The 27,097-nt window shown below is 30.9% G+C and overlaps 1 protein-coding gene across 1 annotated transcript in view; it reads left to right on the forward strand.

Annotated features, from left to right (window-relative positions):
• Positions 1-6,932: 6,932 nt before the first annotated feature.
• The window catches only part of LOC6033073 (myotubularin-related protein 13), a 32,474-nt gene continuing 12,309 nt past the window's right edge, over positions 6,933-27,097 (forward strand). Inside the window, exons 1-2 of the mRNA XM_038259196.1 lie at positions 6,933-7,922; positions 26,986-27,071. Coding sequence (XP_038115124.1) covers positions 7,868-7,922; positions 26,986-27,071 — 141 coding nt within the window. The 5' untranslated portion in view covers positions 6,933-7,867. The remainder of the gene's footprint in view (positions 7,923-26,985; positions 27,072-27,097) is intronic.

The raw sequence follows: 27,097 nt of genomic DNA on the forward strand, positions 1-27,097 counted from the left end.
TTTTGGACGTGCACGCAGAACACAGAACAGTGAGAACTAGCAAAAATGCCTCACTTTCTTCTGATACAAGTCGCCATATTAAAGTTGCTTGAAGATTCATACCCGTGCCATAGTTCTACAATTTCCGAGCACGTGGTTTCAAGCTTTTGACAGCAATCAGTCGTTCCAATTAGCTAATTTGTATTCGTTTAATCTTAAATTCTTAAATTCTTAAATTCTTAAATTCTTAAATTCTTAAATTCTTAAATTCTTAAATTCTTAAATTCTTAAATTCTTAAATTCTTAAATTCTTAAATTCTTAAATTCTTAAATTCTTAAATTCTTAAATTCTTAAATTCTTAAATTCTTAAATTCTTAAATTCTTAAATTCTTAAATTCTTAAATTCTTAAATTCTTAAATTCTTAAATTCTTAAATTCTTAAATTCTTAATTCTTAAATTCTTAGATTCTTGAATTCTTAAATTCTTAAATTCTTAGATTCTTAAGTTCTTGAATTCTTAAATTCTTAAATTCTTAAATTCTTAATTCTTAAATTCTTAATTCTTAAATTCTTGAAATTCTTAAATTCTTAAATTCTTAAATTCTTAAATTTTAAATTCTTAAATTCTTAAATTCTTATTCTTAAATTCTTAAATTCTTAAATTCTTAAATTCTTAATTCTTAAATTCTTAAATTCTTAAATTCTTAAATTCTTAAATTCTTAAATTCTTAAATTCTTAAATTCTTGGAATTCTTAAATTCTTAATTCTTAAATTCTTAAATTCTTAAATTCTTAAATTCTTGGATTCTTAATTCTTAAATTCTTAAATTCTTAAATTCTTAAATTCTTAAATTCTTGAATTCTTAAATTCTTAAATTCTTAAATTCTTAAATTCTTAAATTCTTAAATTCTTAAATTCTTAAATTCTTGATTCTTAAATTCTTAAATTCTTAAATTCTTAAATTCTTAATTCTTAAATTCTTAAATTCTTAAATTCTTAAATTCTTAAATTCTTAAATTCTTAAATTCTTAAATTCTTAAATTCTTAATTCTTATTCTTAATTCTTAATTCTTAATTCTTAAATTCTTAGGTTCTTAAATTCTTATTCTTGAATTCTTAAATTCTTAAATTCTTAGGTTCTTAAGTTCTTAAATTCTTAAATTCTTGAAATTCTTAAATTCTTAAATTCTAAATTCTTAAATTCTTAATTCTTGGGTTCTTGGGATTCTTAAATTCTTAAATTCTTAAATTCTTAAATTCTTAAATTCTTAAATTCTTAAATTCTTAAATTCTTAAGTTCTTAAATTCTTAAATTCTTAAATTCTTAAATTCTTAAATTCTTAAATTCTTAAATTCTTAAATTCTTAAATTCTTAAATTCTTAAATTCTTAAATTCTTAAATTCTTAAATTCTTAAATTCTTAAATTCTTAAATTCTTAAATTCTTAAATTCTTAAGTTCTTAAATTCTTAAATTCTTAATTCTTAAATTCTTAAATTCTTAAATTCTTAAATTCTTAAATTCTTAAATTCTTAAATTCTTAAATTCTTAAATTCTTAAATTCTTAAATTCTTAAATTCTTAAATTCTTGGTTCTTAAATTCTTAAATTCTTAAATTCTTAAATTCTTAATTCTTAAATTCTTAAATTCTTAAATTCTTAAATTCTTATTCTTAAATTCTTAAATTCTTAAATTCTTAAATTCTTAAATTCTTAAATTCTTAATTCTTAATTCTTAAATTCTTAAATTCTTAAATTCTTAAATTCTTAAATTCTTAAATTCTTAAATTCTTAAATTCTTGAATTCTTGGATTCTTGAATTCTTAAGTTCTTAAATTCTTAAATTCTTAAATTCTTAAATTCTTGAATTCTTAAATTCTTAAATTCTTGTTCTTAAATTCTTAAATTCTTAGATTCTTAAATTCTTAAATTCTTAAATTCTTAAATTCTTAAATTCTTAAATTCTTAAATTCTTAAATTCTTAAATTCTTAAATTCTTAAATTCTTAAATTCTTAAATTCTTAAATTCTTAAATTCTTAAATTCTTAAATTCTTAAATTCTTAAATTCTTAAATTCTTAAATTCTTAAATTCTTAAATTCTTAAATTCTTAATTCTTAAATTCTTAAATTCTTAAATTCTTAAATTCTTAAATTCTTAAATTCTTAAATTCTTAAATTCTTAAATTCTTAAATTCTTAAATTCTTAAATTCTTAAATTCTTAAATTCTTAAATTCTTAAATTCTTAAATTCTTAATTCTTAAATTCTTAAATTCTTAAATTCTTAAATTCTTAATTCTTAAATTCTTAAATTCTTAAATTCTTAAATTCTTAAATTCTTAAATTCTTAAATTCTTAAATTCTTAAATTCTTAAATTCTTAAATTCTTAAATTCTTAAATTCTTAAATTCTTAAATTCTTAAATTCTTAAATTCTTAAATTCTTAAATTCTTAAATTCTTAAATTCTTAAATTCTTAAATTCTTAAATTCTTAAATTCTTAAATTCTTAAATTCTTAAATTCTTAAATTCTTAAATTCTTAAATTCTTAAATTCTTAAATTCTTAAATTCTTAAATTCTTAAATTCTTAAATACTTAAATTCTTAATTTCTTAATTTCTTGAATTCTTAAATTCTTAATTCTTAAATTCTTAAATTCTTAAATTCTTAAATTCTTAAATTCTTAAATTCTTAAATTCTTAAATTCTTAAATTCTTAAATTCTTAAATTCTTAAATTCTTAAATTCTTAAATTCTTAAATTCTTAAATTCTTAAATTCTTAAATTCTTAAATTCTTAAATTCTTAAATTCTTAAATTCTTAAATTCTTAAATTCTTAAATTCTTAAATTCTTAAATTCTTAAATTCTTAAATTCTTAAATTCTTAAATTCTTAAATTCTTAAATTCTTAAATTCTTAAATTCTTAAATTCTTAAATTCTTAAATTCTTAAATTCTTAAATTCTTAAATTCTTAAATTCTTAAATTCTTAATTCTTAAATTCTTAAATTCTTAAATTCTTAAATTCTTAAATTCTTAAATTCTTAAATTCTTAAATTCTTAAATTCTTAAATTCTTAAATTCTTAAATTCTTAAATTCTTAAATTCTTAAATTCTTAAATTCTTAAATTCTTAAATTCTTAAATTCTTAAATTCTTAAATTCTTAAATTCTTAAATTCTTAAATTCTTAAATTCTTAAATTCTTAAATTCTTAAATTCTTAAATTCTTAAATTCTTAAATTCTTAAATTCTTAAATTCTTAAATTCTTAAATTCTTAAATTCTTAAATTCTTAAATTCTTAAATTCTTCATCATTTACTTTTGAGCAGAGACCACCATTTTGTGAAAAAAATCAAGAAAAAAATGTTTTTATGAAACGAAATTTGAGCAGCTTTTTTGAAACAACATAAGACTTTTGTGGACTTGAGAAAATCAAGGTTTATTGCAACGAAAAATTGGCGTTGATTGTATTTAACAAAAAAATTGTTGATTCAAACCTCGTACAGGCTGATTCTACAAAACATTTTTCTGCGTGTGGTTTTAAAATTCTGATTTTAAACATTTCGACGGTAACATTTCAAAAGGCATCATGTACATTTTGACACTTTCTGGGATATTGCATATTCTTAAAGTACTCCTAATATGCTACTTCTCCACCAAAAATGAGCAAAAGTTATTTCAGTAAAGTATGTTTAATCATGATGTTAAATAGCCCTGTCAACCTGTCAAATAAAAGACTACCCGCATAGTCATGAACTATATAACTACTTTATGACAAATAGTTACTCAACTATTTATCAAATGGTCTCTACTATTCATTAAATTGTAACCCAACTATATATGTACGATATATCAAACCATTAATTCCATTCCCAAAATAGTTTTGGTCGATTTTACTATATGAGAAATTAGTTGTTAGGCAGAAAACTATATGAGGTTTTCATACATATGTAAATATTTTTATAAACTTGGATTTTACGTCAAATAGTCATTGCCCAAAAAATTGACTATTCCCTATATAGTTTCTGAAAAACTACTTTACCGACACTACTTTGCCGACACTTTAAAAAGACCGCAAAAATGAACCCTACAATTGTTGTGATAACTACTTCGGATATAATCAAATTTGATTTTTAAGTTCTATCGATAGTTGGTGAATGTTTACCGCCATTATATGTGATGTTATTTACGTTGCTGCCGAACTGCTGCCGCCTTATCCGATTGATCTATATCTGTTGGTGGTTTTTCAGTGGTTTTGGTGACATGTTGTGTTAGAAGGGAGCAAGCTCGGGGGCAAGTATTTTTCGATAAGTCCAAGTAGTCCAAACAATTGACTCATTTTATAGTGAACAGTAATAGTCCACCATGTAGTACACATATTTTTGGTGTATGGTAAGAACAGCATGCCTACTTTTTCTGGAATAGTGAAAGTCAATTTCATGAGCCCTCGTAACATTTTTCTTCTTTTGGGGAGTTTTCTGATAATCTGAGGAGAAGTGGGGGTGTTGAAGGTTCTCTATCATCCAGAGGAATCGACTGTGATCAATTTACTTGATAAAAGTTGAAATTTTTGTACCAATCGTTTAACATATAGTTGGATTATATAACAAACTGTAATTGTACTCCATACTGTTGAAATATTGTTTGAACTATTTGGACTTATAGAAATTTTTAATTCAAAATAGTATGGTGTATAGTAATTTTACTTCATGTAAGTTGACAAATTATTTGGATTATACAAACTTATCGAAAAAATGTGGCCGCCATCAATTGTGTTCTACTATAGCATTTATAGTAGGTTTTGGTTCTTACAGGTTCTGACTATAAAAATCTAAAATCTGTGGAATTTTGCTATATTGTTCTCAATAAAGTTGATAAATTGTTTGAACTATTTGGACTTGTACATTTTTTCGTTGAGTCACGTTGTCTAAACAATCCGAACTGTTTAGTGTAAGGTTATTGTACCCCAAATAGTTCAAAAATAGTTAGAATCATTAGATTTACTTCAATAAAAACGTCATCATTTGACGATCAGTTTCGTTATGGTTTTGTATAGTGCCGTAACTATATGATAATGGTTAAGTATGTGGTAACTACATCTCTTTTAGTAGTAATATAGTTTGGACTATTCCCCCGATGGTTTTTGATTATGCGGGTACTAGCCTTTAAAATGAAAAAAGTGAGCAGAAATGGTTTTTGATCTCGTTTTTGATCGTGTTTTTTACCGTTGTACATAAAAATTTACATAGGGCCCAATTATTAGTTAAATTCGACTGTTCAAACAACTTATTTTGTAATATTTTTTTAGAAAAGCTTGCTTGTCCACTTCCCATTAATCTATATATTATATTTGATATAAAACCTAGTATAAGACTAAAATGGGTTTTAGAAGTTGTAATTAAAAGCGAAAATGCGGATATGCCAACATTTGTTGCTTGAAAAAATACATATATGTATAAATCATTTCGAGAAAAATTAGAATCCTGCGCTCCGGCCGGTTTGTTGGCATCCGTACAAGTGCCGGAATCTGCGACCTTCGCAATAAGCTGTGTCGTTCCGTCGAACGGAGGCTCAGCGGGCGTTGTTGGTTTCGTCGGGCAGGTTTCCCCCTCGTTGGTGAACCAGCAGCCCAGGCATACGCTAATCGTGGCATGCCCCGAGGAGAACCTCCATGAAGGTTACCCGGGCATGGCCTTCGTTTCATGCACTTATTTATGGTTCTGGGGTCTATTGGATGTCTTGGCCGCAAATGAAAGGTTAGGATGCCTTCTTTGCGATTCTGACTGGCAGAACCGGTTTTGGTCACTGTGGCCACCGGGAACCTACTACAACCGAAAAAAGTCATTTTTGAGGACCCGAATTTGAGGACCTGTATCTCCGAAACTATAACACCTAGCGGATTACTTCCGGTTGCATTTGACGGGTTATTACCTCAACTTTAAGCTCCCGCATGGATAATTTTTCCAAAGTGGAGCCCGTGGAATATACTAAAACATGTTTTTAACAGCTTTTGTTACAAAATCAACAGTGGGCCCATTTTTTCAACCGGATTTTTTTTTTTGTAAATCATCACATAGCTACACTACATACAGCCCCTGATAGTTTGAAATCGGTTCCAGCCAACTGTGGCCAATCCGGAACCGGTTCCAGGGTACCGCAAAAACGGTTCCAATAATGTTCTAGCTAGAAACTCGTTATGTTGGATATTAAGCTCCGGAACCGGTTACCCGTGGCCACTGGAGGACACTTCCGGAATATGCGACAAATCAAACATCATGGAATTGCAAAATATAATCATCTGTAGTAATGCCGATATCCTCTAACCCAGGCTGGTCACTCCGGAACCGGAAACAGGAGGCCACTGGTGAACACGCCCGCGTTCTGCCCCCATCCGATCTAGAGAGCCTAGAGCTTATTAGAGAACGGACATCTAAAACCAAAAGTACCAATCGAAGCACGAGAACTGTCAAACGGAGGTACCAATCGAGCAAAATCCTTTGTCTTATGCTCGATTGGTACCTCCGTTTGACAGTTCTCGTGCTTCGATTGGTACTTTTGGTTTGAGATGTCCGTTATCTAATAAGCTCCAGGCTCTCTAATCCGACCTGGTACGGAAACCGGCATTTTTCTTAACATTTGTAAAAATGTGACAGCAATGGAAAGTTGAAATCTACACGGTTGCTGCGATGAATTCGCTTGCGCTCCTATCTTTGAGACCCCTACAAGAAAATCACCAAAACTGATTTTTTCTCGATACGCGCAATATTCAGAAAATCACTAAAAAAAATCATATCGAATTCAAAACTAACATTTATTTTTCACTGCTGCAAAACATTTCCAACATTCCCGGAATTTTCCCGGAAAGCCAATTCCCATCCCCATCATCATCACCCCCGTTCTGTCATTTGACGCCCTCTCTGCCCGCGATGACATTTTTCCAGCCAACCCAAAAGACGTGCGTGACAGTTTGCGTTGGTTCTTCGTCGGTGTTGGTGTGCGCTCGTTCGCTCGCACAGTCCGTTTTGCTGACCGTCCAGCAAAGTGCAAATCGCAGGACTGTGAACGCAGATTCCGCTTTGTGCCCTCGCTCGGTACCTGAAAGTTACTTTTCCGCGAAAACGGTTCCTCCGGTGTCGGGTCGTGCTTCGGACGGGCGTGATTTGGTTGGAAATCGCCTACAGAAGGGGTGAATTCGACGACGGAACGTCAGAAAACGGGGAAAAAAGAAAGGCGTTTGCACCCCTCCCAAAAAAACCAGAAAAAAGGAAACGAAAAACAAGAGTAAGACGAGCGCGGACGGAACAGGTTCAGCGGGTGGGTCCCGTGCCGTAACTGTTTCCAGCTGGAACAGCTGGATTACTTTTTGAAGGATGTTCCAGGTTGAGGATTTCGCCACTGCCAGCGGCAGCTATTAATCGCTGTCCCCCCCTCGGGAGATTGCTGACCTCTTCCTCCCCGCTGGCTCCGTGCCCTGCCCTAGGAAGATCTGCAAAAGAGGCAGCTCACAGAAGGAAAAAAGTGAATGTTTTGTGTGTGAGGCGCTCTCAAGAGTGTTATCACTTTTCGGGGTTTGTTGATACGCGGGTTGTGGCCAGCCTCGGTTCCTTGAGGCGCAAGTGGCGAAAGAAGGAGACACGAAACACGGGCAGAAGCAACAGCAGCAGCAGCAAGTGAATACGAAAATGGTGGACAGTGGTTGACATTCTTCCCTCCGCGAGAGAGTGTTTTGTGTTTTTGTTGGTCGTGAGGACGTGTGGTGCAAGAATCGGGAAGAGTGTCCCCGCTGGGCAGGAAGAAACCCACACAGGAAAAAGATCCGCGCGGAGGGTCCCTGATCTGACCCTCCGTCAACAACCGCCGCCGCCGCCGGAAATCGAAACTAAAGCAAAAGATGTCCCGGCTGGCCGATTACTTCGTAATTGTCGGCTACGATCACGAGAAAGAGCGTAAGTGGCTTCTGATAGGTGTTGCGACCTCCACGCTGGGGTCTCCAGCTATAACATGAATTATTCAAAACATTTGTTCGTCAATTGAGATCGTTTAACCAGGGCGCACAAATTATTGGGATGGAATTTTCGCTTTTCTAAAAACATGACGACGGGTGGGAGGAGGGTGCAAATACGTGCGATTGTGATGGTTTGATGGAATTGAATAGTTTTTGAAGTTGGGATTTCACGGATAATGAGGAAAGGACGTGACACAAACAATGAAAAGCGTTAGTCTTTCTTTGTAAATTTGCATTGAATTTAGGAAATAGTTCTGTTCGATTCCCTACTACTTATTTTTCTGTCATAATCGAATGAAAAAACGGTCTTATTTTCATCGAAAAAAAATAAGCATCCATTTGAGTGCTGAAAAGTTTAACTTTGCGTCACTTATATCCAAAGTAGGGGAGTTTGGGGTAATATGGACAGTGGGGGTAATTTGGACACCCCTTAAAAATTCACGTTTTCTTCGGATATAAAGTGAAAACGGCAATTTAAGTGATAAGGCTAGTACTAGTAATGGCCTAGGAGTATGGACAAATCAAAAAAGTTGGAATAGGTTGAGTAGTTTTGGTATAGTATGTGAAAGTTTCCAAAGGCCGGTTGGCACTGCCTTAAGTTCTAATATTTGAGGGTTGAGAAATAAGGTTTTGCAGAGGTTATGTGGCAAAAAAGTGGACATTTTTTGTTTAAGGGGGTTGCTTGGACGATGTCTGAGATATGTACTTATAAAAATTGTGCATTTTATCAATTTTTATCATCAAAAATGGCAATTTATGATAGAATATGCTATGGGGGTAATTTGGACATGGCTTGTGGGGTAATTTGGACATACCTGAAAGTCTACCTGTCAGGTAAAAAATAACTTTCATGGTTGGTTGAGTTCTTAAAGGGATTTAGAGGGATTTAAAATGACAAAACACTCAGAAAGGAATGTGAGCAATCAGAACTTTCACAAAATCCCTATTTTTTAATTTAGATAAATTTATTGCAATATTCAAATGGATGAAATTTGATTACTGCACATTTAGCTTTTAGTCAATTTCTATGACATATCTAATTTCTATGCTGGTTTACAAAAATATCAAAACTTGAAGGGCTACATGTAAAATTAAAAAAAAAGATGGTTTCAGGTTAATTAGTTTTATATAAAGATTGATTTATATAAATCTAAACAATACCTTAATCACTAAAAACTATACTTGTGCCTTATCCAGAATCAATGTTTAAATCATTTCAGAATTAATGATTGAATTATGTATACAACACTGAACCATTTGTTATCTTCCTATTGAAATATAGTTCAATCACAAAATCATTATTTATACCTTTGATGAAATATTGTGAGCAAAATAAACACATCAAAATATAAAACAATTACAAAAACATGCTCAAAAAATCAAATGTTAAACTTATTCTTCAACATGTGTCCAAATTACCCCACAAAAGGTGTCCATATTACCCCACAAGGTATGTCCATATTACCCCACAAGGTATGTCCAAATTACCCCACAAAAGGTGTTCATATTACCACACAAGGTATGTCCAAATTACCCCACAAGGCATGTCCAAATTACCCCATAGGGGTGTTCATATTACCCCCACACAAAAATGTGGGGGTAATTTGGACACCTTTTAATTTTTGCGGTAAAAATGGGTTTTTCATCAAAATTTATCGAAATGAATGACATTTTTCCATCAAATAAGGTCTCTATTATCCTCTGGTGTCATCAACATTCCTTTAAAATATCCATACAGCCCGTGGCAGAGCAATTTCCTTAGGGTGTCCAAATTACCCCACACTCCCCTAATATTTTTCTTTATCGTCTAACGATAATGGTTATCGTTATCGTTATTCCGACAATTCTATCGGCAAAAATTTTATCGACGATAACGGACGATAACTTATATTTAATATATTTCTAATATTGACTAAAACCAACCAAATTATGTTGAATTCCTGTTAGTAATTTTTATTTTATTTAAAGTACTAAATTTTTTATAATCTACAATATGGGTATCAAACGATTCGAAATTTTGCATGCATTTTGTTTTTCGAATGAAATAAAAAAAATCGAATCGTTTGATAACCATATTGCACATCATTGAAATTTAGGTATTTTCGAGAAAATACGGTATTATATGAAAATGTTTGTATTTCATTCAAAAATCTCTAAAAAAAATTCAAACATATTTTAAAATAGTTAAAATACATGCAAAATTTCGAATCGCTTGATACCAATATTAAGAATGATAAAAATTTGAGTATTTTCGAGAAAATACGTTATTTTGTGAAAATGTTAGTATTTTATTCAAAAATCTCTAAAACAGTTAAAATGAATGCAAAATTTCCAATCGTTTGATACCAATATTAAGAATTATAAAAATTTGAGTATTTTCGAGAAAATACGGTATTTTGTGAAAATTTGAGTATTTCATTCAAAAAACTCTAAAACAGTTAAAATGCATGCAAAATTTCCAATCGTTTGATACCAATATTAAGAATTATAAAAACTTGAGTATTTTCGAGAAAAAAACGGTATTTTGTGAAAATTTGAGTATTTCACTCAAAAAACTCTAAACAGTTAAAATGCATGCAAGATTAGATAAGACGTTTGATACCAATATTGAGAATTATACAAATTTGAGTATTTTCGAGAAAATACGATAGTTTGTAAAAATTTGGGTATTTCATTAAAAAAACTCTTAAACAGTTAAAATGCATGCCAAATTTCCAATCGTTTGATACCAATATTGAGAATTATAAAAATTTGAGTATTTTAGAAAAAATACGATATTTTGTGAAAATTTTAGAATTTCATTAAAAAACTCTAAAACAGTTAGAATACATGCAAATTTGGAATCGTTTGATACCCATATTGCAAATTATGAAAATTTGAGTATTTTCGAGAAAATACGCTATTTTGTGAAAATGTTAGTATTTTATTCAAAAAACTCTAAAACAGTTAGAATACATGCACAATTACGAATCGTTTTATACCAATATTGAGAATTATAAAAATTTGAGTAGTTTCGGGAAAATACGAAATTTTGTGAAAATTTGAGTTTTTCATTCTAAAAACTCTAAAACAGTTAAAATGCATGCAAAATTTCCAATCGATTGATACCAATATTGAGCATTTTAAAAATTTGAGTATTTTCGAGAAAATACGATATTTTGTGAAAATTTGAGTATTTCATTCAAAAAACTCTAAAATAGTTAAAATGCATGCAAAATTTCCAATCGTTTGATACCAATATTAAGAATTATAAAAATTTGATTATTTTCGAGAAAATACGTTTTTTGTGAAAATTTTAGCACTTGATAAAAAAACCCCTAAAACAGTTAGAATACATGCAAATTTCGAATCATTTAATACCCATATTGCAAATTATGAAAATTTGAGTATTTTCGAGAAAATATGCTATTTTGTGCAAATGTTAGTATTTTATTCAAAAAACTCTAAAACAGTTAGAATACATGCACAATTACGAATCGTTTGATACCAATATTGAGAATTCTAAAAATTTGAGTAGTTTCGAGAAAATACGAAATTTTGTGAAAATTTAAGTATTTCATTAAAAAAAAACTCTTAAACAGTTAAAATGCATGCAAAATTTCCAATCGTTTGATACCAATATTGCGAATTATAAAAATTTGAGTATTTTCGAGAAAATACGATATTTTGTAAAAAATTGAGTATTTCATTCCAAAAACTCTAAAACAGTTAAAATGCATGCAAAATTTCCAATCGTTTGATACCAATATTGAGAATTATTAAAATTTGAGTATTTTCGAAAAACGATAGTTTGTGAAAATTTGAGTATTTCATTAAAAAAAACTCTTAAACAGTTAAAATGCATGCAAAATTTCCAATCGTTTGATACCAATATTGCGAATTATAATTTTTTTAGTATTTTCGGGAAAATAAGATATTTTGAGAAAATTTGAGTATTTCATTCAAAAACTCTAAAACAGTTAGAATACATGTAAATTTCGAATCATTTGATACCCATATTGCAAATAATGAAAATTTGAGTATTTTCGAGAAAATACGCTATTTTGTGAAAATGTTAGTATTTTATTCAAAAAACTCTAAAACAGTTAGAATACATGCAGAATTACAAATCGTTTGATACCAATATCAAGAATAATAAATTTTTTAGTATTTTCGAGAAAATACGTTTTTTTGTTAAAATTTGAGTATTTCATTCAAAAAACTCTAAAACAGTTAGAATACATGCAAAATTTCGAATCGTTTGATACCAATATTGATAATTATAGAAATTTTAGTTTTTTCGAGAAAATAAGATATTTTGTGGAAATTTGAGTATTTCATTTAAAAAACTCTGATACAGTTGAAATATATGCAAAATATCGAATCGTGTAATTCCCATATTGCGAATTATAAAAAATTTAGTATTTTCGAAAAAATACGGGATTTTGTGAAAATTCAAGTGGAGTGGATAATAGCAAAGGTTGCTAACGATAAAATTATCGAGGGTCGATAACGCCCTGATTCTCTCTACAAAGATTGGGGAAAACCCATTCGGTCCTGTCTAAATATTTTTGAAATATTCAAAGTGCATTTGTTTTTTGGGGGGGCCCTTTTTGAATTGTAATACTAAAAATTGTTCACAAAATATCCAATTTTTCTTAAATTTCATAATTTGCCATATGGGTTTCAAACGAAGCTAAATTTTAAAGGCTTTTTAACGTTTTTATAGTTTTATTATGAATACTAAAATTTTCACAAAATACTAGTTTTTTTTCAAAAATATTCAAATCATTAAAATTTTGTGAAAATTTTAGTTTCACCAAAAAAAACCCTAATAAATTGAAAAGGCATACCAAATTTCGCTTCGTTTGATTGATACCCATATTGAAAATGATGAAAATTTTAATATTTTAGAAAATACGGTATTCTGTGAAAATTTTAATATTTTCCAAATAAAAAGTGAAAAAGCATAAACAAAATTTGCTTCGTTTAAAACCCTTATTGGAAATCATGAAAATTGAAGCATTTTCAAAAAATGCGGTATTTTGTGGAAATTTTAGTATTTTTCAAAAAACTTTAGTAAAGGGAAAATCATACAAAATTTCGCTTCGTCCATTTGAAAGTTTGAATATTTTAGAAAAATACGGTATTTTGTGAACATTTCATTATTTTTCAAAAAACTTAACATCATACAAAATTTCGCTTCGTCCATATTTAAAATATTGAAAGTTTGAGTATTTTCGAAAAATACGGCATTTTGTGAAAATTTTCAGGTTTTAACCAAAAAAAAAACTCTAATAATGTGAAACCGCATACAAAATTTTGCATCGTATTCCATAGTTTTGAAATTTAAGTATTTTCGAAAAAATAAAGTATGTTGTGACAATTTTAGTATTAAAAAAAATGTGAAAAGCTCACAAAATTTCGCTTTGTTTGAAACCCACGTTGCAAATTTCGAAAGTTTGAGTATTTTCCAAAAATACGGTATTTTGTGAAAATTTTCAGTTTTAACTAAAAAAAAACAAAATTTTGCTTCGTTTGATATTCGTATTCTATTCTTTTAAAATTTGTGTATTTTCGTAAATTATGAAAATTTGAGTACTTTTGAAAAAAAAACGGTCTTTTGTGAACAATTTTGAGTATTTATAATTTTAAACATACTATGTAGTAAGTAGTAAGTTTGCAACATAATTTGTTTAAAGAGTGAAAATCGGCTAAATAGATGGGAATAGGAGCGAATCCTTAACCTGTTAAACATATGAGTATTCAGGGTTGTTACGGACGGCGCGGATCGCGCGGATGGCGCGTTTCGCGCGGATAGCGCGGATCTGGTGCGGATTTGCTGGCTAATTTTGCTCAGGCGCGGATTTCGCGCGGATGGCAATTTTGAAAATGTTTGTTTGTATTTTCTTAGTACGAAACGTCGAAAAATGAAGATAAAGATTATGTAGAAATTATTTTTTATATGTTTCTTGTCATTTCTTAACATCTCCGGCACTGAATATTAAATTTCTTTTGAGTTTTGAGTAATGATTTTTAACCTTATTTATTTTTAATTTTATACTGGATTTATTGAATTTTTAATTTTGTAAATCAAATATTACAAACTTTTCCCGAAGATATAGACATTAGAATGTGTAACAAAAACTATCATTGGGGCTTGGTCTGGTAGAAATATTTTTTTTTTTTTTAATTTAAACGTTCTTGGCGAAAATAAAATTCAAAGCTTCAGAAATTCGAAAAAAAATTGTTTCAATAATACATATAATTTTTTTCCGAAATTTCTAAAATCGTTATTTAAAAAATCTTAAATTTCAAAATTCAAAATATTAGCAATCTGCAATTCAAAATACCAAAAATTTGGGTAATCGAAAATTTGAAGATTTAAAAAAAACTAAAAAATATCAAATTCAAAACAATATAGCAAAAAATTCTCAAATCTAAAATGATTTTAGTATCCTTAAGCTTATAAATTCTAAAATTCTTGAATTCTAAAATTCTAAAATTCTAAAATTCTAAAATTCTAAAATTCTAAAATTCTAAAATTATTAAATTCTAAAATTCTAAAATTCTAAAATTCTAAAATTCTAAAATTCTTAAATTCTTAAATTCTTAAATTCTTAAATTCTTAAATTCTTAAATTCTTAAATTCTTAAATTCTTAAATTCTTAAACTCTTAAATTCTTAAATTCTTAAATTCTTAAATTCTTAAATTCTTAAATTCTTAAATTCTTAAATTCTTAAATTCTTAAATTCTTAAATTCTTAAATTCTTAAATTCTTAAATTCTTAAATTCTTAAATTCTTAAATTCAGAAATTCTTAAATGTTTTTATTTTGAAATTCTTAGTTCTGAAATTGAATTGTATTCCACAATTTTTGAAGTCCATTTTTTTTAAATATCAGAAATTAAATTTCTTCCGGAGTGAAATTTTAGCGAGGATTTTGGATTACAAACTGTATAAAAATTCTTAGATTTTGAATATTTAGACATTTGAAATTTCAAATTTTATCATATTATAATTTTAGATTTTGATTTAATTTTGAGGTTATATTTTTGAAGGTAAATTTTTAGGTTTTTAAATATTGTATTTTCTATTTTGAAGATTTTTTTTTTTCATGACCCTTGCCTGGATTTATTGCTTTCATTCTTTTGGAGCCTTTAACCATAAAACGATTTTTTTTATAATAACTTTCTGAATTAGTTTTTCTTCATTAAAAAATAAAATTTCTTAAATGTTGGTCGCGATATTTTTTATATGGCGTGGATTTTGCACGGTTTCGGATTTAAGGTCGGCGCGGATTTGGCGCGGATTTTTTTTTCGACTCTCCCGTAACAACCCTGGATTTCCTCTAACTAAAAAGAAAACATGCCCAACCTTCAAAATTTTGAAGCAAAAGTATTACAAAATTTATGAAAATATTTTTTTTCCTGAAGATGGAGAGACCTTTTTGATTAAATAATAAAGATTAAACGTTATACAATGTATTTAAAATAGTTTACAATTAGTTGTAAAAGTTTTTTCAATGAAAAATTAAATTTTACAGCAATACTTTTTTTCTTTTTGGGGCATTTTTTAAGGGGGTGGGAGGAATGCAATGGCCTAACTGAAACAATGTATAAAGTATGTTGTGATTAAATCACAATATTCCTTTAATTGGTCGCAGTGGTCATAAGGCTCAACAAAAAAAAATGTTGTGAATATTCTTGCTCCAAGATTGTTAAATTTATGCTTGAAATATAAAATTCAGTTAAAACCCAGCAGAACGTTATTTTGCTCACGGATTTCCCCAAAGTCGTAATCATTGATAGCTCATCATCCATAAACGGTCAAGTTGTTCTTTCTTTCTTTGTTATGTCTGTGATCTCGTTCCAAGCCCTCACGCGATAGAAGGCGGCCACAATTTGGCAACAGTTTCGTACTAAATAAACCAAAATGACATCATCATCACCTCACCGTTTACTGCCCACTATCACCTCTCTCTCTCTTTCTTTCTGTTGGTGCCATTTGCATTTCCTTTTTATTGCCGCTTTGGAACTAGTTTTAAATTTAGTTCAGAAAATTTAGCATAACTTTAAGTTGTCTAAAATCATTGATAACGCCCAAAGAGCCACTTCCAAGGTGCAAATTCGATTCGCTCTCCACGAAAACCGGAAGGTCAATCTGCCGGCCGGATGACGCAGAGCCGTCGAGAAAATCAACCAACTTTGTAGGTAGCATGTGCCTAACCAAAGCGAAACGGCCCGCAACCTTGACTCAGGCAGAGTTAATTAACCAGCAGTTCGAGGATCACGGTGTGCTTAAACGTTTAATATGTCTTCTTAAATTCATTTATTTTACCATGAATGAGTTTTATTTATGATTTTTTTTCTCAGCTTTGGAAAATACTAATTCTTAGAGAACTGAAGCGTTTGGTGCGGTATGTCCACGCATCCTTCCTCCGCTGTAGATGCTGTGAAATGTGATTCGTTCTCAGAATCCTTTCTGCGGTAAAAATAACGCAGTAGGGCTGGCCGCGTTAATTTTTTTTTTCGAGTGGCTTTCATCGGACTTGCTGCGTCTTTTTAAGATTAGAGTAAAAAAAAATACTTATTCTTGAATAATGTAATATGAAGTACCAATAAATTCGAGGTGAAAACTGCAACAAAAACCACACCGTGCTGTGTAGTATAACTTTCCAGTCATTTTGGTCTGAAGGTCGTGGCGATGTCGTTCATCGCCAACGTCGTCGCTGCCGTCTAGCAGAGGCAATCTTCCGTGATCTACTCTATTTACTCCCAATATGTATGTGCGCATGATACTCGCAAAGTTGGAGTTAATTGGCATCGGCCAAGAATGTGTGCACTTGTGTCAAAACATTCCTCAACGCATCATCACACCGCGTCTGAGATAATCTTTCGTCACCATTACCATCATCATCGTTGTGATCGTCGTCATGTTACACTTCATCAAGTCAGCAAAAAAAAAGAAGCTCTAGATATTCAAGAAATTGCCCACTTTTAAGCGATTCACTCTCGATGTTGCTAACGAAAGCAAAAAAAAATAGATAAAAAAATGAATGAACGAACTAATAGAGTCGGTTACATAAAAAAGAAAGAGTAAAAACAACAAAATAACTAAATGCTTTATGGATCGCCACCCACCCCACAGAAGAAAAAAAACCTCGCAAGTGAGTGTTTTTGCTTTCCTCAGATATTTATTACCCTCACATTTTTTCTTCCCCAACCGCTCCAGTACCCTGCCTTCTGCAAAATAAAAATTTGCAGCCTCCAGCAAAAAACAAAACTGTATTTCGAGTGACTTTGTATGTCGACTTTGTACCAACGCACGCAATTCACTAATACATCTTTATTTTCGACGCGTCGCTATCTGTAAACGGGGACCGTTCAAAAATTACGTGCAAAATTGTTTGGACATTTTTACCGCAAAAATAAATATAATTTAGTAGAACTAAAAATCACCCACGTTGACGGTACTGCCTCGACTATTCTGTTATTTGTCCATATAGAGCATAGCGGCTTGGCCACTTCTATTTTGGTGTGCCCCTTGGCTGATATCTGGTCCGAAGCTTCTGCTTCGTTCGTAAAGTATCTACGGAGAAGCATTCGGCTGCGCGGCTCATCTGTCTGTCTGGGCTGTGCTGTGCTGTGTTTGAATTTGCTGAATTGGTGTTTATATTTCACTTTCGCTACACTACTTCTTCGGCCGTTGATGCGGCTCATGCGGAGGAATTGTGGGCATGGGCGTCCGGTTTAACTTTTTATGATTTTTTAATGGCTTTGCCGTACAATACATTAAAAAAAACATCTACGTTTAAGGCTATTTTTATGTTAACATCGTTTTTTTTCTTCAAAATAATTGATGGCAGTGTTGCCAGTTTATAAAACATAACAGGAGAGGTCAAATACCTATTCTATTAGGATGAAAATTTGGATCCAGATGATATTTTTCTCAATATTTTGTTTTAACAACACCGTGAAAATTCATTCGTGTTTGTGGAACTCTTTTTTTATCAATCATTGCATTCTATCTAAGTGGTTATTTCAATTTTTATTTTATAGATGTCCATCTGGGAGAGGGTCTGAAGTTTAAAAATAAATGTCCACGTAATATACGGATGGCCCTCTAACAGTTTTGAAATGTCTTCAATAGCTTCACTTAATGGGAGAGTGATCTAAATACCTTTTTAAAAAAAATAAAGTTTGACATAAGGACAAGTTTTCTATCAAAATTCACAATTTTTTGACAAAATTATTTTTGAAAATGTTATTGTTTAGTGGAAAACAGAACTGGTTAAAAAGACAACGTTGGTAAAAAAACAAAGACTTATTTGGTGACACCTTGATAAAACATTCAATCAATTAAATGTTTAGGTTTAAAGGTAAACAATTGTGCTGAAATTTCCTCAGCTTTTCGAAAATATTGGTTTTAATGATATTTCTTCATAATTTATTTTTACATTTCTTAAAAAACATACATTTTCTATATTTGAAATAGTATTAAAAAATGACAAAAAAAATCTGCGGTGGAAAACACAGTCCAGACTCGATTATCCGAAGGCCTCGGAAAAAACACTTCGGATAATAGAACCACGATTTTTTTTCTTTGTCTTATGACCTCTAAACTACTCTTAAGTGATTTAGAATTTTTAAATCCAAGATGGCGGCCAAAATGGCGATGTTGAAATATTGAAAAAATGCATTTTTTTTAATTTTACAGCCAATCAACCATTAAAATTTTACTAATATGGGGTCGCTGAACACGAATTTGATGCTCAAAGTAAGGCTTTATACATATTGTCGGCACACCTATCTTCAATTCTCATCACTTTTGGGTCACTTTTTAGGAAATTTTCAGAAAATTCAACGAAAGAGAGTTAACATTTATTTGAGCTATTAATTATTTTGAAACAGTAAGAAACACTTTAGGGCTCATACATAAACCACGTAAGCAATTTTCCAGTTAAACCGTACATAGGTTATATTTATATTGTTTGATTTGGTTCAAACTTTATGGGTCATTGGTTCACCCATACAAGGCTCTATATAATTTTGACAGCTGTCCATACAGAAATGGTACGTAAAAATAATACAATTTGTTGCCGCCAGCAATGTTGTAGGTATTGGTGAGGACTATTCAGAAAAAATAGGAACAATGAAAAAAATGCAGATTTTTAAATTTACCAAAATCTGTATTATTATTATTTTTAAAATATTTTTTAGAGGAGAAAACTGCATTTTTTTAGCTTAAGAGAAGCATGGGCAAACAAATTGCCAAAAAGTTATGATTTTTTGAAAAACTTAAGTTTTTTGGAAAAAATAGAACTTATAGTCAAAAAATTTACTTCATTTTGACTTTTAAAATAAAATCAAATTTGCAATCGAAAAAGCTTTACGGATTTTTTGAAAAAAACACTGTTTTCAAGCTATAGCCACTTGAAATTAATTTGAAATTAAATTTCCCGTTTTTCGATTTTTTTTTTTTTTACATTTTTCATAATTCCTGAAAATTTGCCTTAGAGACATACAGCGAAAAACAGGTAATAATAGAAAAAGGAACAAGAAATTTTAAGTTTTTCAATGTTATCCAAACATTCTCACATTTTCTAATGCCAATATATTTTATGAAATTTTATGATATTTTCGAAAAAAAATATTTTAAAAAATTTTGAAATAAAGATAAACATTACAAAAGCGCAATATTACGTTATTTGATAATAATTTGCAGAAGAAATTGAGAAAATATTTTAAAGAAAGCAAAATTTGTTTCTTTTATAGAAAACGCCTTAGCATTTCAAACGGTATTATTCAAATGTATTGTCGATTGTGACCACCAAATGAGATGTTATGTATGACAAAAGGTTACATAAGGTCGAATCGACAAAAGGTCGAATTGACAAAACGTCGAAAGGACAATAGGCCGAATTAAAAAAAAAACAACCTTTAACAAAACAAAACATTTGATTTGAGCCTAGATACACAAATATTGATAAGGGACTATCCATAAACCACGTGGACACTTTTTTGGAAATCTCAACCCCCCCCCCCCCTTCGTGGACAATTGTCCATACAAAAAAAAATCTTTTTTGTATGGACCGTGGACAATCGCCATACCCCCCCCCCCCCCCCTAAGTTGTCCACGTGGTTTATGGATGGTCCCTAAGCAGCTATGGAAAGGTGATTTGAAAGTTATGGATGGGGGGGGGGGGTGATTTAGAGGGGGTTTACCTTTGAAATATAAATAAATACGATCGTTTTTTTATATATACAACTATTTTTTCTTAAATCAGATTTTTCTTAGGATCTATTGTGACCATGAAAGAAAAGACCTTTAATTTTTGAAGACCTTTAATTTTTCGAAACAATTTAAACTTCAATTTGAAAGATGTGAAAATCCCTCAAATATTCCAACGATATGTATTAATAAAATAAAATACTTAAGAAGTAGTATTAAAAAAAAAGAACTGCTTATATTTGAAATAATGAAAAAATGCACAAAATCATTACGAAAGTCAAGAATAGGTTTATGAAAATAAATTAAAAACTTAAGAATTATTTTAGAAGTCGTTTGTTTTGAAAGAACAGCTCATGTTTGAAAGAATGGAAAAACTCACAAAAATATTTTGACAATCAAGAATAGGTTGTTTTTAAAAATAAAAATAAGCTTCCAAAATATTTCAGATTCGATTGATTAGTAAAGGGAAGGTAGTGTATCGTCGCAAACTGGACCTTATCACGACACCTTAGGAAGACAACCTATGGAATGTTGACATTAACCTTAACATGTTAACATTAAGTTGATTAATAACACAGAAAAAAAAAGTTGAATTTTGGAATGTTGAAAATTTGGTAGGTTGAATATTACCTATTTATTTGTGTAATATTACATAAAAAAATGTGTAAATATGTGAACCTGATGAATATTCATCAAAAATTGATGAAAATTCATCATTTTTTGGGGTAAAATTTATCATTTATTTTGCCATAAAATCTGTCACCATTTCCCGATGAATATGACCATCATTTTTTTCTGTGAAACTGTCACTGAATCCGCTTTGGCAATGCCGGCCCCGATACTCTTCACGGGTGTTCCCCTCAGGAATAGGGAAAGATTTACTTTTCATGTTTGAAAAAATGGAAAAACTCACAAAAATATAACACCCAACAAGAAAAGGTTGTTTTTAAAGTTTAAATAAAAACTTTAAAAAATATTATAGAATTCAACTTTTTTTTTTGCAAAGCAGCTGTTAAAAAAAGGAAAAAATTATAAAAAAAATGTTAAAAAAAATACTTAGAAAAAAAAATAGAAAAAAATATATTTTAGAAGTTAAACTTTTTCAAAGAACTGCTTATGTTTGAAAGAATGGAAATCGTCTCAAAAAAATTTTTTTTTTAATTCGACCTCCATTCGACCTTATGTTTTTCGACCTTTTGTCGCACATCCAATAAGATGGTGAAATCACGATTGAGGTATAAGCCGTGAGTTTAAAAATCTAAAAATATTTTTTCAAGAAGTGGAGAAAATTTCACAAAAGTTTCCAAGATTTCATCGATTGAAAATTGCAGATCAACTTTAGTATCACATTTGCACCACTCTGGTGCAAAACGCGATTTTTTTTTAGTCCCCTAAATCGCACAGAAATCGTGCTTTGTTCTCCCTTGGGCAATATTCAAATATATAATTTTTTCGATTTGTTTCCATCCTTCATGAAAAAAAAGTAATTCTAATTGATTCTGCGAAAGTAGAACTCCTCATTTTGCGTGGGATCGACCACATTTTGAACCGATCATCTCGCCGGAATGAAATGAATCAAACCAATTGTCTCCAAGAAGGACTATACACGATCGTGGTGTCGCGCAGTCAGCTGGCATCGATATCTGAGTCACAGTCACTTTGATGGGTCTCAACGGGGTCTCCTCCTCCTCCTCCGGTTATCGTACAGCAAGTTCGCCTGTCGACGTAATGACTCAGAGTCAGCCAGCTAGGAGGAGGAGGAGGAGTAGCAAGGGGGTTGAGTTAATGAACGAGCCCCAATTATAACCTTTTGCACTGGCAAGTGGTAATTCGATCGAGTGACGACGTCATCCACTCCGCTGCAATTGTCTCAGCTGGGCTTCGAGGAAGTGCCCCCCTCGGGCCGTGCCTGGCCAGTGATAATTAAGACAAGGAAAAAGTGCGTGCTCAGCTCACACAAAATCTCTCAAGTAAGTTGTACAATACTCGCGCCGGGGTGGAATAAGATTTAATTCAGGAACTGTAATGAAAACCATCATAACGAACTCCAATCAACTGAAACGGGTAATCATCATATGTGTGTGTGTGTGTTTTTGTGTTTGGGGGATGGATATTTGCTTGTTTTCGTGTGATTTTTATGTTGGGTAGGTCAAAATTGGACACCGTTTGTTTTTTGATTACTACCGCAATGTTTGGTTCGACCGCGGGGTTTCGGTTTCAGCCAGGGGTTCCAGTTGACTTGGTTGGTTTCATGTTTCGTCTTCTCTTGTTTTTAATTTCTTCTGCATGCACAAAAGAATGAGCAAGATCTTTTGAATTTTTTTTGGGTACAAATTGTATGACAAAATAAGCCTTTTTGATTTATCAGTTCGTCCATAAGAATATTCGTTCAATTTTTGCAGCTATCCATACAAAAATGCTACCAAGTTATGCTAAGATCGTCAAAATATGTTCAATATTTCATTTACATTTTGTACAGTAACAAAAGGTTAGAACCACATAGCATTTTGTGATAGATTTTATTTGAATGTTTGGAACATCGGGATAAAATTTGACATTTACCTTTTTTATATACCTTTACCAGGACTGAGGGTCAAGAACTTTATTAAAATTTGCCTGATTGCACTAAATTACCATACCAAAAAGCAACGATTTTTTTTCTCAGAGTCTTAATAACCATGATTTCAACCTTAAAAAATTTCAAATAGAAAAAATTCCGATGAAAAACGTTTAAAATTATGGTAAACTATTTTTCCGGCAGGTTTAACCAATACCTACAACTTCACTAAAGACTCCAAAGTGAACAGAAAAGCCCTTCTCAAAATAAAAGTTTAAATTGGCTGAAAACTATTCAAAAGACCGATATCTGTGAGTTTTTGCATTCTCTTAATAATGACCAGTTCCCTGAAAAAAAAATTTCTTAAGCTTTGGCAGTTCATTTATTAATTTAACCCTCTACTGCCCACATTTTTTTTCGAAGATTTTTATTTTTCCCGTGTTCAGGAGGTCATTTTAAGCAACTTTTGTTCTACGAAAAACTTTACTTCTCTTGTTTTATGTTTTTCTTGTTTTACTTTTAGTATTTTAATTTGCATTTGTCTTGTTTAGTTTATGTTTGTTTTTGATAGTATTTGGCCTATTCTACCACCTAATATTATTACATTTTTCCTATCTAATTTTTTCACGTTTTTGCAGTCACTTTTTCAATTTTTTGCTTATTTGTCACATTTTCTACTATAGAATGGCACCATCATCATTTAAATTGTAAAAAAATACGTAGAGACATAGTCTAGGACACTACAAAAAATAACTGCATACTTCTTTTTACTGAAAATATAGTCAATGTTAGTAAAAAAAAAAACAGCCAAAGTTGACCCCTGAAAAAAAAAGTTTTTAAAACATTAAATTTTCAAAAAAAAAAGTCAAGAGTTCTTCTTTCCAATGCTTTTTAAAAATCAAAAATTGGTTGAAAAATTGATTTTTGGCGATTGTTTAGATCGAAGCCCTTCTAAAGGCGGGGTTAGGTTGTAGAGGGTTAACAGGGTGGCCACTCAAGTCGGGAAATCGGTATCCCAAGCAAACTTGTTAGAATTTTTTTTTATTTACTCTTGAATCATTTTGAAAAATTTTAAACAATTTTCAAATTAAATTCACTCAATTCTTCTTTGGTAACTTACTTAAATGTAAGGTTCCTTTCACTACTACTGGACGCATTTAACACAGATAATCATAATATTTTTTTATGAATTAAGAGATCCTTGCTATTTCTTGCTCATTAAACGAGAGGTGAAGTTAATGAAAAACTAATACAGTAGTTTTTCGGTAACTGGGTTAAGAATGTAACCCAGTCACCGAATGTTGCTCGTTAACTGGGCTGAACAAAAAATAACGAGGGGACCACCGATGAATAATATTTTACAGATGAAATGTAAAAATAAATGTTAGTCAAATTTATTTACAATTCTAACTTTTCATATTTCATTAATTGTAACTGGAAATTACACAAAAGTTTGATTTTTCTTTTTATTTCTTGAATATGTTTTTGCATCCATTAACCCCTCGGTCATTTTGGTTTGTTTTGGTTTTTTGACGTTTGCCTGCTTTTTAACTGGGCTACGGTCCAGTTATCGAGCGCCCAGTTAAAAAGCAGCCCAGTTACCGAACAACTACTGTATAAAAGATCTTAATTGTAAAGATTATCCATACTTGCCAGCGTCAAGTTATGATTCTGTTTAATTTTGGCACATTGATTGAATATTTGAAAAAAGATTCCAACTTGAGTTTGGCTATGATTTTTTGAGTGGTAAACATTTTTAACTGTTTAACTAAATTTATTATGTAATTTTTAAATTTGTTTTCCCAAATGTTTCCCTTTAACTTTTTATTGTGAATGAAAATTTTGAAAAACATGTTTACTTTTTGATAACATGAAAAATATGGAAATTGCAAAAAAAAAAACTCGTGAAATTTTTAGTTATTTAAAATATGTTTAAAGAATTTATCTCTTCAAACATTTTGCTTAAAATAAGTTCACTTAAAAAATTAAAACAGGTCAATACTGACAACTAGATAAATCAATGTTGATTCAAAAATTCAATATCCAAATTGACAAAATTAAAAAGGGAACTCGATAAAAACAAATTTTTAAACGAATTCTCTGATATTTTTCTGAATGCTTGGAAAAAAAAGTACTTGCTATTACTTGTTTTATGCTTTGAATAAAATAAGGAATAGCATTTTAAGTTGAAACGAAGCATCAAAAACTGTTCGTTAGCCTATTTTGGAAACAACATTGAAATAAAAAGTATTGTTGCGTTTCGATTATTTTTCAAAGACTAATTGTTTATGTTTCTACTCTGAATCAAACTAATGAGTGCTTCCAGTTTGAAGTATTTTTTAAGGAATTTGTTGTTTTATTTCTGTTTTTAAGAAAGTTGTCAATAGTTTGATTTTTTTTTAATTCATCTAGATTTTTTTATTCGATGGCTTATATTGACTTTTTTCAAAACAGATTTTTTTGTTTGAAAACATTTTTAAGATAAGAAATACCTATTATTTGAGTTTCTGGAAAAGCCTGGAAAAAGTCAGAAATTTGAAAATGGGATTTCGAACATGACCAGTATTTGAAAACAAATTGTTTCCTCTTATTAGTTTGGCGTCATTATGTTTTGTCAACTCAAAAACAACTAAATTGTAAAAATATGTTACTTTTTGATACAAGTGCTAAAATTTTACACTTCCCCGTAGTTATATAAGTAATGTAAGAAACTTTTAAATTATTAAAAAAAATACTAAAAGAAAATTTACGATTTAGTAGTTTTTGAAGCCAAAAAATAAATACAAATACTGTTCGGCCCAAGCCGAAGTTTTGACCCAGTTTTGTGCCAATTGGCCCAGTGTGCTCCACCCCACCCCTGCAGGGTTGACAGCTAGGCGCTACCAACCTGACAGAACTAAAAACAACGGCGCGACGACGAGAGTTCGTGCGCAAACGAGTACGAAGGAACCAAGTCGTAAGGAGGATCGCGACGGAAGAACATCTAACTTAGTAAATAGAATCGGAATAAGAGAAAGTTTTCGTAGTTTTAGTAAAACTTCACAGTGTTTTCATTGTCCGGAAAGGCATCCCGAAATCCGCGAGTTTTACAGTCCGCTCGATCGAAGATACGCCGCAACAAATATAAATGATTTTTTTAAGATTAAAAAAAAGTTTTTGTGAAACATACTTCTGTGAAACTGACAAGCAGATTTTTTTAGGTTCGACTTTTTAGAAGTTTTCCGTCGTTTTAAGGAACCTTTTCTAAATTTTGTTTTTTTTTTTAATTGAAATTTAGAAGGAATTTTAGAAGTCAAATTGTGTCGATTTTCGTACTATAAATATAAGAATACATTGTTTTTTTTTTTCAAAATAATTATGTTAATCCAAAATTTGAAATCCTTAAAATTTCATCAATCATTGAGAACCCCTGCCCGGTATGGCCTACTGACCGCGGGGCAGTTGTAGCTGTGCTGTGAGACCCCCTCCTCACGCGGTGGTGGGGTCTCTGAACGTAATTTGCAACAGGTGCAACTCAAACATACAGATACCTACATAACATCACGCTGTTCGCGGTTCAGTTGTTCATGAACGGAGTCAATGGATTGGGTGTCGAGTTGTAAAATCGATGGATGTTGGAGGGGAGGGGGCAGTTCAAAATTGCGGGGAGGAGCATTTTTAGTTGTTATATTGATTACGAGCTCACGTTACTTTGGTTGCTCCAAATGCGAGGGGGAAAGAAAATATTTTTGCTCGACTGCATATCTTGGTGAATTTGTTGATTGGAAGGTGGCATACCGGTGAGGAATGCAATGGTTAACGAAACAAAGGTTAATGGACGATTTGGAGTCCACTGTAATACCGCAAGGAGCTCTGACATTCTGAAATGGACCCTGGACTGCGATAAGCTGTATCAGCAGAAACCAAGTTGATACAAATTATACTTTCCCATAATTTCGTAGCCGGCCTACATCTAGAACTCAAATTGAAACTCACACTCTGAACCAGGAAGCATGAGAAAACACAATACTCTTGGAAAGTCACACGCAGCATGGAATTTCCATGCTGAACGCTCAGTCACTTCGTTATGCTACCAGCTTAAGTCTCATTAGATGGTGGGAAAATTCAACTCACTCATCATTTAAATCATGATTACTACAGCGTGTAGCGTATAGTAGAGTTTTCGATAACCTTGAACTTTGCCATTGACTTTGCGTGGAGAAAAGTAAAATTTGTTTCGTCTTCTTCATTACAGGAACCGGAACAAGAAATGGCAAAATCCTGCAGCGCTTCCCAGAGAAGGACTGGCCGGACACCCCGTTCATCTGCGGCATCGAATGGGTAACGCGTAGATCACCCCGCGATCA

Source organism: Culex quinquefasciatus, chromosome 3 (genome assembly GCF_015732765.1).
Source record: "Culex quinquefasciatus strain JHB chromosome 3, VPISU_Cqui_1.0_pri_paternal, whole genome shotgun sequence".
Taxonomy (NCBI): domain Eukaryota; kingdom Metazoa; phylum Arthropoda; class Insecta; order Diptera; family Culicidae; genus Culex; species Culex quinquefasciatus.